This window comes from Primulina tabacum, chromosome 3, assembly GCF_025594145.1.
Source record: "Primulina tabacum isolate GXHZ01 chromosome 3, ASM2559414v2, whole genome shotgun sequence".
Taxonomy (NCBI): domain Eukaryota; kingdom Viridiplantae; phylum Streptophyta; class Magnoliopsida; order Lamiales; family Gesneriaceae; genus Primulina; species Primulina tabacum.
Window position 1 is genome coordinate 14,240,727 of NC_134552.1, and position 18,136 is coordinate 14,258,862.

Genomic DNA, 18,136 nt, shown 5'->3' on the forward strand with positions numbered 1-18,136 from the left:
CAAAGTCAATCGACCCCCTCTCGATAGAAATGCCTTCTTCCAACTTGCCAACTTTCTCGACATTTTAGACACCACAGGTGCCCAAAATTCCAGTTTATTTGGATTACCTCCCTAAGGTGCTCCCAAGTACGTAATCGGCCAATGCTCTTTCTTACACCCAATTTCCGAAGCCAAACTGTCCAATTCATCATCCGAGTAATGCAATCCTATAACAACACTTTTATCAAAATTGATCTTCATTCCCGATTTTCTGCATAAGAGTTTTAAAAGTTCGACCACCTCCATCATGTGTACCTTTGATTGTGTAAGAAACAATGTGTCATCCGCGAATTGAATATGTGAAATCTCTATGTTATCTCTTCCAACCGCAAGTCCTCGCACCAAATTCGCCGCCTTCGCCTTATCCACCAATCTCCCCAGTCCATCTATCACTAGATTGAAGAGGAAGGGGGATAAAGGATCTCCTTGTCGGAGCCCTCTCTCCCCTTTAAACTTCCCCCTCGGTTTTCCATTGATTAATACTGAGAATGAAACACTTGAGATGCATCCTTTTATCCATCTCCTCCATCTCTCGCCAAATCCCTTCTTTTGAAGCACAAATTCTAAAAAACGCCAATCGATATTGTCGTAGGCTTTTTCCAAATCAACTTTCAATATCCAACCTTTTTTCTTTTTCCTTCTATGCTCCTCTACAACTTCATTGGCGATGAGGCAGCAATCAATTATTTGTCTTCCTTTAATGAACGCACATTGATTTTCCGATATTGTTTTCATCATCACTGTTTTTAGTCTCGCTGTAAGAACTTTTGCCACGATTTTATACAAACTCGTAATCAAACTGATCGGTCTAAAATCTTTGATCTTCATCGCTTCTTTCTTCTTGGGTATAAGGCATATGTATGTTTCGTTGGTGATTCCATTTACCACTCCTCCGTCGAAGAATTCAGCGAAAACCTTAAAAAGATCGGCTTTAATTGTTTCCCAATTCTTTTGATAGAATGCCATAGTAAAACCATCCGGCCCCGGGGCTTTTGATCCATCGCATTCCAGCACCGCCCGATGTATTTCTTCCTCTGTAAAAGGCATTTCCAGCCGGTCAGCGTCAATGGAATCTATTGGAGCCCAATCTAGCCCGTCCAGCCCCAATCCAATCTCCCTCTGATTTTTTGTACAAGTTTTTGTAATAACCAACAATCTTATTCTCGATTTCCTGTTCTTCGACTCTCAATGACCCATCCTCCAACTCAATCTTCTCTATCACTGCTCTATTCCTACGATTGTTCAGTAAAGAATGGAAAAACTTTGAATTTTGATCCCCATCTTTGAGCCACTTCAATTTAGCTTTTTGGCTCTCAATCTGCTGTTTACGAATGATCAGATTTTGCAATTCACAGCGGGCCTGCCTTCTCTGCTCTTGTAACCTTTGGGACCAATCTCCCCCCGCCTCTCTCACGTCCAGGTGCTTTATCGAGCTTTCCAGCTCCTGAATTTTGATGTTCACATCACCAAAAACCTGGATGTTCCATTTTTTAACCTCTGTTTTAATCTGTTTTAGATTTCGCATGAACTTATATCCTTCCCACCCAATAAAGTTGCAACTATTCCACCAAACTTTGACCGAATCGGTGAACTTGGGATGTAGCAACCACGCATTCTCGAATCTGAACGGTGTAGGACCCCATTTCAACTTTGTGGTGTCCAACAAAATTGGGTAATGATCTGAAGTTATTCTTGGCAAGACCGTTTGTCTGAATGTTGGGAAGATATCTTTCCATCCTTCTGATAGAAGGAACCTGTCCAATCTACAGCAAATTGGCTCCACCCTGAAGTTTGACCAAGTGTAATGTGCGTTCAGTAATGGAGGATCGTATAGATCTAAATCCTCAATCAATCTATCAAAACAAACCATACTCGTGGTTACCGATTGGCTATTCATTTTTTCGGCAAGATTCCTCACCACATTAAAGTCTCCCCCGACACACCACTTATCCCCACATATTGATTTTAAGCCCGCAAGTTCATCCCAAAAAAACTCTCTGAGTCTTGGTTTACAAGGGCCATACACCGCTGTGAACCACCAGCTGGTCTCATTCTGCATCTCGATTTCAATAGAAACTGTGAAATCCCCAATCAGATTATCTTTTACGAAGACAACTCTAGGATCCCACATGACTGTAATACCTCCCGATGTTCCATCCGCCGGTAAACTCACCCAATCCACAAATCTTGATTTCCATACACTTGTAACGAATCGACGATCCACCATAACTTTCTTAGTCTCTAAAACCACGACAATGTCCGTCTTTTCTTTCCGAATAACCCTACGTACAAGTTCTCTCCTTCTAGAAGATCCTCCCCCCCCTAATATTCCATGAGCAAATCTTCATAGAAACTTGTGTGACCCTCGCGGACTCGATCCTTTTTCATAATTAATACCCCACTTCAATCTGTCAAGTTCTCTCCTCAAAATGCACGTATCCTTTTGGTCTTTAACTCTCGGTTTGTAATCACAATTCACCTCCCCCAACTTCGCTACGGCCTTAATTTTGATAGCCCCTGTAGCCCCTTTCGAAGCATCTATCTCGGAACACGACTTGTCATGCATACGTGATTGCACCCCCCCTACTAACCCACTCGACAACCCCAAAGCAGTAAAAGAGGAAGGAAAAAAGGCTTGAAGGGAAAATGAATGATTAAGACTCGATGAATTGAGACATGAAAGTACCTTACCCACAATTGGTTTAGCGTTTTCAAGGAGAGATGGCTCTTCGGTGAAATGTTTTTCCTCTTGCGAGAACAGCCCTTTAATGTCTATATCCTCTTTGTCGATTTTCTCCCTGGATTCGGAATGCAATGATGTGTAGCTGCCAGATTCTGAGGACTCAAATCCGTCATTCATGAGATCGTCTTCTTTTGGATCATCAAAGTTGAAATCTTCATTGTCATCGAAGTCTGCTCCTCCAAGCTCGCTAATTTCCTCCTCATTCATCACAACGGCCTTCGATCTTCCCTTGGGATCGCTGATATCCTCATCCTCTTTATTTGATAAGAAAGTTCTTCTGCAATAGGTATGTGCATAAGGAGGCAGTAAAAGTCCAGGTACTGATCCATGTTCTTGTGCATCCCCATCCGAGTAGTCCTTATTTGAGGCAGAATGTATTGGAGATCGTCTGAAATTCTCGATTTCTTTTGGTACGATTCTTTGTAAGATTTTCTCCACCTTGCGACCCATCATTTGTGTTGGCGGAGAGCATTTTTTTGAGTTCATATCTTCTGTCGTAATCTGTGGTAAAGCCCTATGCTCTTCTACCTTCTTTCCATCATCGCAGCATGTAGATTTCCCATTTGCTTCCCCAATCCTATGAATATTGGAATTGCCCCACCCTGCCACAGTCCGCTTTCCATTGATCACAACCTGTGCTGTGCGTATGTCTGTTTTTCATAAGTCTCGTACGCCTTTAGGTCGAAGGATGCAATTGAAATTAATAACTCTGCGCTGTCCCCATTCGAATTGATCGAAATTCTATTGGGTACAAATCCATCTTTTGTTCCTTTGACCTTAATTTTTGCAGCCTCTAAATCTCTGAAAAATAATGTATCATCACTGATTTCCATCAATCCCCCGCATCTTTCGCCGATGGCTTTAAAGTTATCATGGGTCCATAAATTCCAAGGTAAATTAGATATCCTAATCCAGCTGTTACAGCACTTGTATACCGTATCCGATGAGTTAATGTCTGGCCTCCATCCCTCAAAGTCTAAAGCCACTCCATTATCAAAGAATCCTCTTCTCAAATGTAAGTAATAGGAGAATTCCTTCGGATGTGAAGGCCACCATACTGCTTTATTATCACGAAACGGGAATAATATGATCCTCCTCTTTACATCGTTACCTAAAACCGATTTGATTTGCTCCCAAGATACGTTGATTCTGCCTCTAGTAACAATGAGGGCTTCGTTCCAATTCCTGTCAACTCCATTCCTGACCACTTCCTGTGTGCTTGTATACGTCTTCTGGCGATAGTCCTTTACATTAGTCTTCACTGCCTGATGATGTCGTGTACCTCTATTTGGGGCTTGTCTATAATCAGCTTTAGCTTGGTCCAACCTCTGAGCTGTCCCTGACAGTAACTGATTGAATAAGTGTAAAATCCTTGTCCACCCGGAAGAGTTTAATCCACTCGGTACAATTATTCTCTGTTTCCTTCCTTGCATATCGAATCTTGAGATCTCTAAAAATCGGCCCCTCCAATTGACAAAGCGCTGTATGGTTACGATCGCATTTCTGCCCCTAAACCGGTAGAAATCCGACATGGACTGAGGGCTGTGAACAAAGCTCCTGAATTTTGTAATGAACCACCTGACCTCTTCTCGATCCAGGTCCAAGAAATAGCTCGCATTCCTTGTTCTTTCAGATCATCGAATGGCAGAGCCTCCATTAACCATCCTGAGTGAGAATGCTTTGAACTCTATCTTAATCACTTCAACTGGGTGCAGAGTCGAGATCCGTCGTGACATTTCTAAAACGAACAGAGATTGAGTTTGAAAAATGCGAGGGTTAACAACTGATTAAGGTACTGGCAGGTGAGTAGAATGGTTAGACTAAAAAGATACGACGGAATGAAGGGAGTTTGGTGCCTGAATGTTGATATAGTAACGAAATAACGGAGAAGCTAAAACGAGAAAGGCTAGGAAAAGAGATAGGTAAAAGCTTGAACTGCCGCCGACTGCCGTAAATGGCGCCGGAGACGACGGTGAAGCAGTCGACGAGGCTCAACTAATGAAGATACGGTTTGGCCAAAGGTAGAAACCGGAAGCTGAAAGGTTGAAGGAGGGAGAGAGCATTTTCAAAAAATTCTCTCTCAACAAAGGGCAAACTCTTAATCCCGACGAAGTCGGAATTGAATTATGTGCTTCGCACTTTTTAGAACCTTGATTTTCATTGACTTTATAGTGATTCAAATATTTCAAATCCTGTTGAGCTTCTGGAGTGTGATGAAAATTGTGGTGCACCTACATTATGTGATACCTTTTCCAATAAGTGCTATGTGATTTTGTGTGCACTGTTCGATCTAAGCACATAAAGAGAACTTCAAAAACTGACAAACTGAATTCTGCATCTGTGATCCGCTTCCCACCAATATCTAGCATACTCTTACAGCGTATGTCTCACTCTAAAACAATTTATAAAATCAATTCAGAGAATCAAACGAAATAAATATTCAGTAAAATCAAGATCAAACTGCATAAGAAAGGAAAAAAGAGTGATGGCTAAAAATTTGGAGCACCATGATAGCCAAAAGATTGGAGTAACATGCTTTGGTACCTGGGAAAATATTGTCTCACACATAAGGTACTCATATCGGAAGGAAACAGGTAGGCCAGCCATGGATGAAGCACATTCCTTTCGACTAGCTTTGCGTGAAACACAAAAGCGAAAAATAAGATAGAACTCCGCTAAAATGAAAATTTTATTTTGCGATAAGACAATGGCACAAAAAGAAGTCACGCATGCACACCAAGTTCCAAATACTTAGAGATTGAAAGCATGAACCAAGCGGTTAGAACAATTGTAACACCTTGATTGACAAAACATATCAAGAGCAAAGCATGATCGAGAAATTAATCAACCAAGCCTGTCTGGTAAAAAAAATCTTCAGCCATCTAAAGTTCATCTCTAGCTTCTGTATCAAAATCAAGATCATTAAAGCAAATCTCGAATTTTCCTTTGCCAAAAACCTCTCTTTCATGAAAATTGCCCCCTTGCTACCAAATACTTGCAGTCTCACAGAATAAAACAAGTCACACAAAGTCACAATCGCAACATCCAGAACTTCTAGCAAACTAAAACAAAATTTCTAAACCTCTATTTGAATTCCCAAAGCCAACAATCCGAAACATTCTTAGACTGCATCTTCAAATAAATTACCCTAATGTAAACTGAACAGAAAAGGGAATCTATTTTGAAGCAAAGGGTAAAATAACATAGCTTATAAAACCAAAATTAGTAAATCTACTAACCAGCCATTTAAAAATAGAAGCACGTCTAGTAAATATTCTTCCACAACGAACCGATCTATAGGTTGCAAATCCTGCTGAAGGAACAAAAGAGGGAGATGAGCCACAAATGAAAAGATAAACCATCAAAACTTATCAACGCAAATCCACCAACAAAATACTGTAAGATAATCCAAATACTTTCTGTGCAGGCGCAAACTTCAGGTGCCAAAAGTTTAAAGCACACAAGTTCTACCTCGAGACATAAAACTGAGGAGTAAATAGTAATTTGTCCAATAAAATTAAAAATGATAAAAAAAGAACCACCAAGCTTTGATAAAAGTGCAAACATTCACACAACACTAGCAAGGACCAGCCACTAGAGCACAATATAATGATACATGGTGATTTACTTTGCCACTTCCTGAAAATCTGACGGAACTGGAGAAAATATCAATAGGACGTCTCCATATTGTGTTTCACACCCCTGGAACAGTTCGAAAGGGGATGAAACTCAATATCTGTTCAAAGCTGAAAAATAGATCGGAACCTGTCCTAGTGAGCTATCAATATAGCCCAACAAATTACTTCTTCATCCAGTCGTTACCAAAAGCACCTCAAGCTCGAAGCATGGCAAAACACTACTTTAATAACCCATGATAACTGAATGAAAAGTGATTACATTAAAATCATTTAAGCAAGTGACATGAACATTGAACTGAAAATCAAAACTAAGTTTTGGAAGACAATTATTAAAACCAAAAAATTTCAGCAATCACAATGAGAAGCCCAAAGATGTTATTAAGGTACGACAAACCAAAAATGAAACCGCATGTTATTGACCATCAAGATATGCCTTGTAGATCAGTAGATTTGCGTCTGAGCCAATACAAAGTAATAAAAATTCATACTTACTAGGTTCGGACAACATAAGAACATTAAATGCACTGTAGTAGAATTACCTCTGTCTTGCTAGAAGGAAAAATATTGAGGCTGCGCATACGCAGAGGATATTTCAATTCAGCTTCATTCTTCTGTATGCCATAAGTGATCCCTGTTACTTCAGCCGGGGGTTTAGGTTGCTCAGGACAGTTCAAGGAACCAAAATCATGAGACTTTGCAGAAACCAGCTGTGGTTCAAATGAAAGGTGGGGTCTGGGTACTGGAGTAAGAATAAAACTCAGACAAGACTTTTTTATAACACAATAAAAAAAGAAAATTTACGCATAGAAATATAAGATTTCTGAACGATCAAGCAAGCACCTAAACTTAAATGAGTAACCTAAATCAAATATTTAACCTCCAACTGATGATGAAAACAAAATGCATTTGACCAAGTTAAAATTTCATGCAGGTTCCTTTTATATGCACTTAAGGGTATGATTCCGGCACCCATGAAAATTGACTTCTATGAGGCAGATGGACCAAAATGGGACCTAGACAGTTCTAGTAAGCAAAAGTTCACCATGAAGGAGAAGCAAATGGATTTAGAGAAGTTAAAGTATGATGTAATTTTCTGGATGGAAATGCAATTAAGTAAAACAATAAGCAACGCACTCGATGCCCTTTTAATGAGGTACTCAAATAAAAAAATTCATTTATTATAGGGGGTTTTAATGTCCACAATATTAAATATATCTGATAATGTTGTTAAATCTAGATAAAATATTGAACAAATAACTGATGTTTGAGCATCTTGATGGATTGAGGAAACTTAAAAAAACAAAGATAAACGTAACCATACCGCTATCCGCCTTCCACCCCTTGTTGCAAAGATCTTGAATCCGGCCCCATAGATCCTCCAAGAAGTCCTAAAGATGTACACATTAAACAATTAAAAATAGAAAATAACATTTGTCAAATACTTGTGAAGACTTGTACAAATTTGCATACAAATGTTTCATTTAGCAAAAGATAAGGAAAGAAAGTAAAAAGGCAACTAGATTTAAGAAGAAAATAAAATGACGGAAAAAAACTTACTTTTGGGACATCACCCTGATTCCTTTCATCATCATATTCAAATGCGCAGCACCCAGTGTCAGAAACATGTCTTCTGATACTCATGTATGCTTGTATTCCCACCATAACTCTATCTATATCCTCAGGGACTTGCTAGCAATCAAACAAAACAAACAGAAAAATTTTCAAATAACCACAAAACATTTACCAGATTTTCAAAAAAACAAAACACAACGGACGGAGTCTTCATTGAACATAACGGACGGAGTCTTCATTGAACATAAGATTTTCAACCTGAGATCGGGTAATGGGGGCTTGTCTATTTGGTGGTCTGAAAAAACGAGGAACGCAACATATTTTTGGATTTGGACCGAGAAGCAGCTAGCTGGCTATGTCTAAGGTTCAAGGATTTCATCTTTAATCCTGTCTCGGGCAAGGATTTCCATCGGTTTAGGGGCAGGAATGCGGTGTTTACTATTCAAAGATTTTCAAACAAGCGTGGCAGATTCTTAGAGATTACTAAGTTCAGTTTCAGAGGTCGAAAACAGATCACGATCGTTCCTAGCGGCTATAAAGCAGGGGGCTGGAATAAAATCCTGAATACACTGATAAGGTTGCTATCGGGGTTGTCTGACAGGAATGTGCTTCAACCTACCTTAAGATACGGTCCAGCTAACACAAGATGGAATACAGCAATCCCAGTTAACGGTAAAAAAGTGGAGGAGGGTAACCGAGGACTGCTGAAAGTGAAGGAAGACAATGACAGGCCGTTGATGGTTAGGAAGTGGAATGAAGCACTAATTGTTACTAGGGGAAGAGTGAACAGCTCGTGGGATCAGATAAAAAATGGACTAGCCAAATACACAAACAAAGTGGTTGAACTATTTCCATTCCAAGCTAACAAAGCGGTTTGGTGGCCCTCCGACCATTGCGAGTATGCATATTATCTTAAGCTGAAGAAAGGATTCTTTGACAATGGGGTGTCTTTGAACTTCGAGGCTTGGAAACCGGATATCAATACCGCGGATATGGTGGAAAAATGTTGCAACAGTTGGGTAAGGATCTTTGGACTACCGTGGAATCTATGGTCGAAAGAAACCTTCAAAACAATAGGGGATCAATGTGGGGGGTTGATCGACATACATGCGGACACACTACTACTCTCAGACTTAGGGGCAGCAATGATTAAGGTGAAAGGCACGGAAGGAGGGTTTGTTTGCAATAAGATGAAAATTCAGCTGGAAGGGCAGGCCCTTGACATTCGGATTCAGGTAGATACCTTTGATCTAACAGCCTACGAGAAGTACGGTAGGCAAACATATGCTCAGGTGGTGATTAATGGTAAAAGGACCGTGGCGGGGTGGGGTAACTCAAATTTGACCCGAAAACAATTCGAAAATGAAGATCCAGGCAGCGGCCATAACGATGGGATGAATCATTCAGTGGTTAAGTTGCAGCCAGCTACAACCACAAATGAAGGGAGGTCAAGAGGTGGGTCTGGCAATAAAGGGTTAAGGTTGGAAGTTGGGCAGGGGAGTTGTCAGTTCTATACAAATCAGAAAGGGCCAGCTGATAAGAGTGCGTCGTCAACACCTCTTCCGGGGGATAAGGCAATCAAAATTCTGAAGAAGATCAGCCCAAAGGAACTCTCGAGTTTTAGCAGCTCACCGGTCCAATCCATGAATAATGAAGGAGCCGAGGAGCAAATTAGGAGGGCCAATACCGTGAGTGTCAACGTACAGATGCCTTCATATGGGAAAGTTTACACTCGAAGATTGAATGAAGGCACCTCGGCAGTTAAGCATGCCATTGTCAAATGCGCACAGACAAGTTCAGATTTTTTGAAGCTTGAGGAAAATAGCAGGCTGCGAGAGTTTGATATGGGAGACGAAGAAGATTGCTTGTTCAACGATTCACAAGATGACTTGCTCGAGGAAGAGTCCGAATTAGAAGACACGGACAACTTTGTTTATGAGAAATCTAATGCATCGGTTAAAACAGTAGGAGTGCTGGGGGATATCCACGAGCTATTTTCATCAGAATATGAGCCGCCTCCAATCCCCGACCCACTTCCACAGGAAGATGCGACACCTTCAGCGGGACAGGTATTTTCCGGATTCCAATCTTCGTTTCTTAACCATTCCTTCAAACTTCACGCCTTTTTTCCATCTTCTTTTTCTGTCCTCGGGTTGTCTAGTGGTTATTTAGGTGGTGGGGGTCTGAGGGTAGATGAAAAGTCGAGTACCGAGGACGATGTTCTTACAGGGGCTGCTAAGGCCGACAGAATGGATACTACATTCGAGGTTCAAGGAGGGCATTCAGAATCTAAGTGTTGGGGAGGATTTAAGAAATCTACTGGTCTTTTGAATAGAGAATTGCAAAGATTGAGTTTTGGGGTTAATTACGAGAGAGGTTCGACGTCGAAGGGTTCTTCAAAGTTAATATGAAGATTTGCTCTTGGAACATTAGGGGAGGGGGAGCAGCACGGAAGAGAGAATTGATTCGAAAGTCATTCGGAAGGAAAAACTAGATATCGTTGTAATTCTAGAAACAAAGCAACAACTGATAGATAGAAGATTTGTGGCAAGCATGTGGAAATCTAGATTCGTGGATTGGGTCTGTTTACCGTCAAATGGGAGATCTGGAGGTATTTTGGTGTTGTGGGATCCTAGAGTAGTGAGGGTCAACGACAATTTGATAGGGGAGTTCTCGGTGTCAATTGAGATAGAGGGGAGTGATCAGATAAGATGGTGGTTCTCAGCCATTTATGGACCGGTTCATTCAAGACAGAGAGAATTATTTTGGGATGAGATAGCGGGGTTGCATTCTATTTGCGGAGATAAGTGGTGTTTGGGAGGTGATTTCAACGTCGTAAGGAACACGGTAGAAAAGCTGAACAGTCTTTCAAATACTACGAGTATGTCCTGTTTTGATAAGCTGATAGGGGAATTGCGTTTACACGATCCACCTTTGCTGAACGCGAGGTTCACATGGTCGAATTTCAGGGCTCAACCTATATGCTGCCGACTTGATAGATATTTAATTTCGAGGGGTTGGATGAAGATTTTTCCAAACTACAGACAAACGGTCTTACCAAGAATCACTTCGGACCACTGCCCCATCGTGCTTGATACAGTGAAATTAAGGTGGGGTCCTGCTCCATTCAGATTTGAAAACACTCGGCTGTCCCATCATAAGCTCAAAGAATTGGTCAGGTCTTGTTGGAATACTGGGGTTTCACGGGATTGGGAAGGATATAAGTTCATGTCGAAACTCAAGGGGTTGAAGGCCGAGGTTTCTAAATGGAATAAGGAGGTCTTCGGAGATGTAGGAGTTAGATACACGGAGGTGGTTAATCGAATTTATCAGTTGGATGGTTTGGAAGCCGAGGGGTCGTGGTCAGAAAGTCTTCACGAGGAAAGAAATGAAATGAGGACGGAACTTGAACTGTTGTCGATTAGAAAATTTCAGATGGGTAGTCAAAAAGCAAAAGTGAAATGGCTAAGGGAAGGTGACCAAAATTCAAGATTCTTCCATGCTCTACTCAACAATCGTAGAAACAGATCAATAATAGAAAAGGTGGAGTTGGAAGATGGGTCTGTGATTACGGATGAGAAACAGATCAAGGAAAACATTGTTAGCTTTTTCAAAAATCTATACCGGGAATCTGACGGGGGTGGTGGGGGTTTCAATGGATTGGAATGGTGTCCTTTAGACGCGAATGAAGCAGAGGAGTTGGAGATTGCTTTTTCTGAAAATGAGATTAAGAGGGCTGTTTTTGATTGTGATGGGAACAAAGCACCAGGCCCGGATGGTTTTACAATGGCCTTCTTTCAGATGAATTGGGATACGGTAAAGGCACATTTAGTTAAGGTGTTTGCTGAATTTTTTAATGGTGGCATTGTTAATGCCATTACTAATGAAACCTATATCTGCCTTATCCCAAAGAAACAAGATGCAACCAAAGTTAAAGATTTTCGCCCAATCAGCCTGACAACGAGTCTTTATAAGATTTTGGCAAAGGTTTTAGCAAACGGATTGAAGAATGTTTTGGGAAAGACTATTTCAGAGAGTCAATGCGCTTTTATTAAGGGAAGACAAATTTTGGATTGTTGTCTGATAGCGAATGAGATGGTTGAGGAACATCGCAGGAAAAAAAAGAAGGGTTGGGTTTTTTGGAAAAAGCCTACGACAACGTAGATTGGAGATTTCTTGATTATGTGATGCAAATGAAAGGCTTTGGGACAAGATGGAGGTCGTGGATTAAAGGTTGTGTCTCGAATGTTTCTTTTTCGATTTTCATCAACGGTAGACCGCGGGGGAAATTCCAAGGGAAGAGAGGCATTCGACAAGGGGATCCGCTATCCCCTTTTCTCTTTAACCTTGTGAATGATTGTTTAGGTCGGTTGGTTGATAAGGCAAAAACAGTGAACGAGGTCAGAGGATGGGTGGTGGGGAAGGAAAAAATCGAAATATCTCATATACAATTCGCAGACGACACGTTTTTTTGTCCAGTCGGATAGGCATCTTATGGCACTATTGGAGATTCTTAACAACTTCTCTCTTAAATCAGCACTGAAAATCAATTTGGAAAAAAGTGTTGTCTTGGGATTAAATGTTTTGGAAGGGGAAATCGTTGATATGGCTCGAGTAATTGGGTGCAAAAGAGATGATTGGCCAATCAAGTACCTTGGAGCACCTTTGGGAGGTGACCCCAAGTCTGCTGAATTTTGGGAGCCCGTATTATCGAAAATGGCTAAGAAACTAGCAAGTTGGAAGAAGTCCTTTCTTTCGAGAGGTGGTCGTCTCACTTTGATTAAGGCAGTCTTAGGCGCGATGCCAACTTACTATATGTCACTTTTCAAAGTGCCAAGTGGGGTGACCAAAAAGATGGAAAAATTTATGAGGGACTTCCTTTGGGACGGAGCGGATGGGGAGACACATTGCCATGTAGTTGGGTGGAAACAAGTTTGTAAGCCAAAGGACAGGGGAGGACTGGGGTTGGAGAATATATGCTTGACGAACAAAGCACTTCTCGGAAAGTGGTGGTGGAGATGTTCGGTGGAAAAAGATTCTTTGTGGAAGACAGTTATCAGGAGTATCTATGGTCTACAGGATAACGGTTGGGATGTGGGTTTGGCAAGGAACTCGACCTTCAAAAGCCCCTGGAAGTTTATCTCTCGATCGTACTCGGCTTTTCAGTTTTTGATTAGGGCGGTTTTAAAAGGGGGGAACTTGATACGCTTCTGGGAAGATATCTGGGGGAGAGGTGTTTTGTCTTTCAAATATCGTTTTCCATCTCTGTTTCGAATCTCTTCAACCGTTAACAAACCAATCACTAGCTTTTTAGAGGTAAATGATATGGGAGTTAACAATAATATTTTTCAGTGGGATGTGCGTTTCAGGAGAGCCTTAAATGAGGTAGAAGTACAGGAACTAGGGGACCTTCTAGGGTTTTTAGACACGGTTAGGTTGGAGAGGGGTACGACTGATTTTAGAGTGTGGTTGGGGGATCCTTCGAGGTTTTTTTCTGTTCGGTCTTTCTATGCATCTTTTTTTCCGGTTACAGCTATCCCTTCATTCCCATACCACGATACTATCTGGAAAATACGGATCCCGTACAAGGTCCAAGTCTTCTCGTGGATAGTGGCGTTGGGAAAACTACCAACTAGCGACATTTTGCAGAAAAGGTGGCCCAATTGCGCTTTGAGGCCACAATGGTGTAACCTATGCCGGAGTAATGAAGAAAACCAAGACCATCTTCTATTGCACTGTTCTTTTTCATGAGCTATTTGGACAAGAGTTTTGCAAGAGCTTCGGTTCGATTGGGCTTTTCCAAGAAAGGCTCGGGAGTTATTCATCATGGACACGACTATGGCAGACGGCAGAAGGAATAACACATTCTGGGTCTTGACGGTGCACTGCATTTTTTGGTCTCTGTGGTTGGAAAGAAATGGTAGATTGTTTCAGGATTCGGCAGAGTCTCTGGACGAAGTATGGGCAAAGATCAGATTCAGGGTCGCGACATGGACAACGATGTTACCGGAATTTAAGCTTTTAATTATTGCGGATGTGATTAGGGATTGGAAATATGTTTGTTGTTGACTTAAGATCTTTATTTTTATTTCTTTTTTTGTACTCGAGTTCTTAGGATTACTATCATTTGTACTCCACTATTTTATTCTAATGAAAAGTAGTTTCGTATCAAAAAAAAAAGATTAGTTACAAAAAGCGAACCTGAGGTCCACATAAGACGAAGTGAGATCCATAATCAAACTAGATTAACATGATACTACACCCCAATTCCTATAGAAATCTGAGACCAATAACGATTTAAACTCTACAATTAACAAAATCCAACATGAAACCCTGAATTTAATCTTGTCCCACCACTTCTCAATCGAGTCTTAGTACAAAATGGGAATTTCGAGTTAGGCTTTCTTGCCTCGCCTGAATCTATTCAAGCAAAAAAGAAATGGTGGTCAACTTAAAGCAGCAACCTCAAACAAAAAACTATTCAAGTGAACAACATAAAAAAATGGTTCTAGTTCATGAAAAGGCTAACCATATGATAAATAGTGACTACGCTTTCCATAATCTATTCTAACTGCCAGTTGGTCATCTAGTTCATCTACATATCTGCTCTCAATGTCTATCGTTTTAGAATCACACATTTAAAAATCTACTCTGATTGTCTGGCACTCTGGCTATCATCCAGTTCAACTACCCGTGATTATACATCAGCTGGTCTGATCTCCACTTATTTATCATCTAATGGGCACAGTTATGAAATTTATTTTTGTTGCTCAACAGAAAATGAAACATGAGATCTCTATATGTCCACTCTCTCTCTCTCTCTAAGTTGAAAGCATACAATACTATTTTCAACACACGTCGCTCTTCAAATGAACAATCCAAGTCAATTTTCCATGTTCAATTTGAGAAGAAGCGGCAGAAATCAAAGAGAATGATACTATACAATCAGGTTTGATATTATTATCAAACTTATGACACACACACATCATTAGAAAACAGATTTTCCACTACATTCATATAAGTGAGTATTGTCTTTTAAACCGAGAAAATTAACAAAAGATCTAGCCCCCTAGGCATTAGGACATGGATGAAGAATACCATGATCGAAGTCCGTAAATCCTATGATTTGTTGCAGAATTTTTATTATTTATGAAATTTAAATTCTAGAAAAATTTTGTTACATGTATTGATACACTTTACAAGTTAGTGAATTCACACATTTTACTTTCAAAGAACATTCAAAGTGCAACTCAAGCCCCTTCAAGGCATGAAAAGAAAAGTGCAGCGTTGTAAGTTTTAACAACTACGTCATTGTATACAAGTATCAGGCTTCGAGATCATGCCTAAATCCCATTTCAGAAGACTTACATTCTAAAAATACGTAAATCAAATATGAAGATATAATCTAGCACTAGACAATATGATTAAATACTATCTAAAAGTACGGCACTCATGGCAAGAGCCCATGTCGCACAAATGAAAGGAAAGGCAAGATAACCAATTTCCAAGAAGATGATCTTAGCAGAGACAGAAAAATTAAAACCAATACAATCATCATTATACTTTTCCAATAAAAAGCTATCTAGATACTAATTTACACCAATATCGATCACTTCTAATAAAATCGTAGAGCTAATGCAAGCGCTCCTGTTTATCACCATCTCACATATTTTCTAGATAAGTCATGGATTCAGATAAAAAGCTAGCCTCTGGATCCAGGGATATGTGATGGAAACAGGAAACTCATCGTCTATACTATAGTTGTCAATCGCGCGTAGCGTCCAGTAGCGCAAAAGTTTCCCGTGGCTATAGCACATAACGAATAGTGTAGCGATGGCTATTTGAAAGTAAATCGCCACAAGTATATACATATATAATATATAGCATATGCTAAAATCAATTCAATTGTTCATGCTTAAATAATAACTATATAAGTTCAAAGCATATAAAACCTCAATTCTAAAACTAGAAAAACATAATCTAAAATTCATCTTCATCTTCCACATCAAGATCGAGATCATCTTCTTCATTGGAAATTACATAGCGCTCGGCGTCATTCTCTTCTTCACTTTCTTCATCAAAGTCGAATTTATCCTCTTCATCTACAAGATTAAATGTGGTAGATGTTCTTATTGGCCTTTTCCGTCTGGACTTAGATGTGGCCGCCTTCGAGCTTCCTGTAGATGTAGATGTGTAGATGTTCCTATTTACCGACGATACGTAAGGTAAGTCCAGCAGCCGACAACCCAATGTCTGGCGAGCCACGAGCAACAAAAGAAGAGGAACAGTGGAGAATGGTAGGGTTTACGTAAGGGTTGATTGGGACTTGGGAGAAATGGAGAAGATTGAATTAGAAGAGGATAAGAAGTGTTGATTTCATATATCATTGGGCCTAAAAATTGTGCAAAATGGCCCTAAAGAAATTCTGCATTATTTTAAAATAATGTCCTACAACTTTTTCTTTTCTATAGCGATGCTATCGCGTTGATAGCGATGATAGCGCTCGCTATCTCGAAGTGTAGTGCGCGTAGCACCCTGTAGCCATGGTGATTCGCTTCGATTGGCCTTGCTACGGGCAATAGCGAGCACATTGACAATTATGGTCTATATATACTCTATCAAGCGCTTCTAATGGCATATTTTCTCCAACTTGGTCTACTTTATATACCAACAAGATATTAGATCTAAGCCTTACACACGTACATGATTGTTTATTTCATGACATTTACAATAGTGGAACAAAATCGATAGCCATAGAATAACGAATGATAATCTTATCGTGCAAAAGGTCCACAAGACCAAAAGTTTTCAAGTAAACGAGATAAATGAAGTAATTAACATTTTTATGTTTCTCCATGGGTTTTTGTTATATGCGAAGGTAATTGTTTCTTTTAATGGGCACCTTGGGTGCCTCCATCAGACAAGAACGCAAGTCCGTCATCAACATGAGAATGCCTACCAGTAGGGGGGTGGGGTGGGGTGCTGTGCTCCATCTCAAAGGAACACCAACAAAGCCAAAAATTACTGCTAACTTACAAATTATTAGAGTCGCACAATAATCATGAAGGAAGGCAGAAATGAATTATTTACCTCCACCAGTTCTGCTCCACCCCAAGGGAGACAAGATAAAATGCATGTTATATAAAAATCGGCACAAGCTTGCCACGAGGAATTTCCCTTTTCATCGTCCACGGTAGTTGCTGCTGACGACAATAATGTCTCGAATAAAACAACTAACGAACTTGGTAGGAGAACTTTACTGCACATCTGTAATCAGACCAGAAAAGGGGAAAAAAGGAAAGAAATGTAATCTGTATGTATAAGATTCATTTTAAGAAAAGGATTGATTATACCATCATTTAAAAAGTTATTACAATCAATGAACTATACTAAGACTCAAATCACTCTTATAAAATGTTGAAAATTCAGTCTCGAGTTTAAAGCAACTAAAAAAAAGCGAACAGAAGAAAAGTAAGTCATAGCATTCAAAATAATGAAAGTAAATACTCAGCCTCAGACAGCACATGAGTAGCCTCATGAGTTTCAAATTCACTTTTTCAGATTAATAAACACAACGAACTAAAAAAAAGAATCATAGTTCCTTGTGTTTGGAAATTGGAACAATAAAGAACATATCTGAAGTTAGATTGCATACGAGGCTTCATGAGAAATAAATTTATTTTACTTCAGACAAAGTAGTGCAAAAAATTCTCAGCAAATCAGAGGTATCAATGTATGAGGATCCACTGCAAGCATAGGGTGTATTACACAAAGTTGTTTCAGTCCGCGATAAAGAGTAAGTATAGAGGTCTTCATCGAGAAATAAAAAGTCACAAAAAACATACCAGTACAGTCAGAAAGCGCATAAGTACACGGATCCGGTTACAATTTCCAACATCTAAAGCAGCCTGACAGTCAGAATGGGAAAAAATATCAATAAATGGGGATAAATTGAAAATAAACAACCAATGGGACAGAACAATTGACGCCAACAAAAAAAGTCAATAAGTTTGCCCATATCGGTCCTACGGAAACTAAAAGTGCTAGAAAGCACAGAGAAAATCATATCATGTCAAGACTACCAAATACAAAATTCCAATAGAAGTCTATTTTTCGCATACTGACATGATCACAGCAGATATAC

The 18,136-nt window shown here is 39.9% G+C and overlaps 1 protein-coding gene across 2 annotated transcripts in view; it reads right to left on the minus strand.

Annotated features, from left to right (window-relative positions):
• Window positions 1–18,136, minus strand: part of LOC142540641 (nuclear cap-binding protein subunit 1-like) — a 30,690-nt gene that overhangs the window by 9,944 nt on the left and 2,610 nt on the right. Inside the window, exons 5-11 of one of the 2 annotated variants that reach the window (XM_075646942.1) lie at window positions 17,838–17,900; window positions 17,083–17,259; window positions 7,978–8,109; window positions 7,742–7,808; window positions 6,960–7,159; window positions 6,022–6,092; window positions 5,327–5,411 (exon numbers count right to left, since the gene is read on the minus strand). In XM_075646942.1, the coding sequence (XP_075503057.1) occupies window positions 5,327–5,411; window positions 6,022–6,092; window positions 6,960–7,159; window positions 7,742–7,808; window positions 7,978–8,109; window positions 17,083–17,259; window positions 17,838–17,900 (795 nt within the window). Of the gene's footprint in view, window positions 1–5,326; window positions 5,412–6,021; window positions 6,096–6,959; window positions 7,160–7,741; window positions 7,809–7,977; window positions 8,110–17,082; window positions 17,260–17,837; window positions 17,901–18,136 lie in introns of both variants that reach the window. The other variant, XM_075646941.1, reaches the window with a different exon arrangement.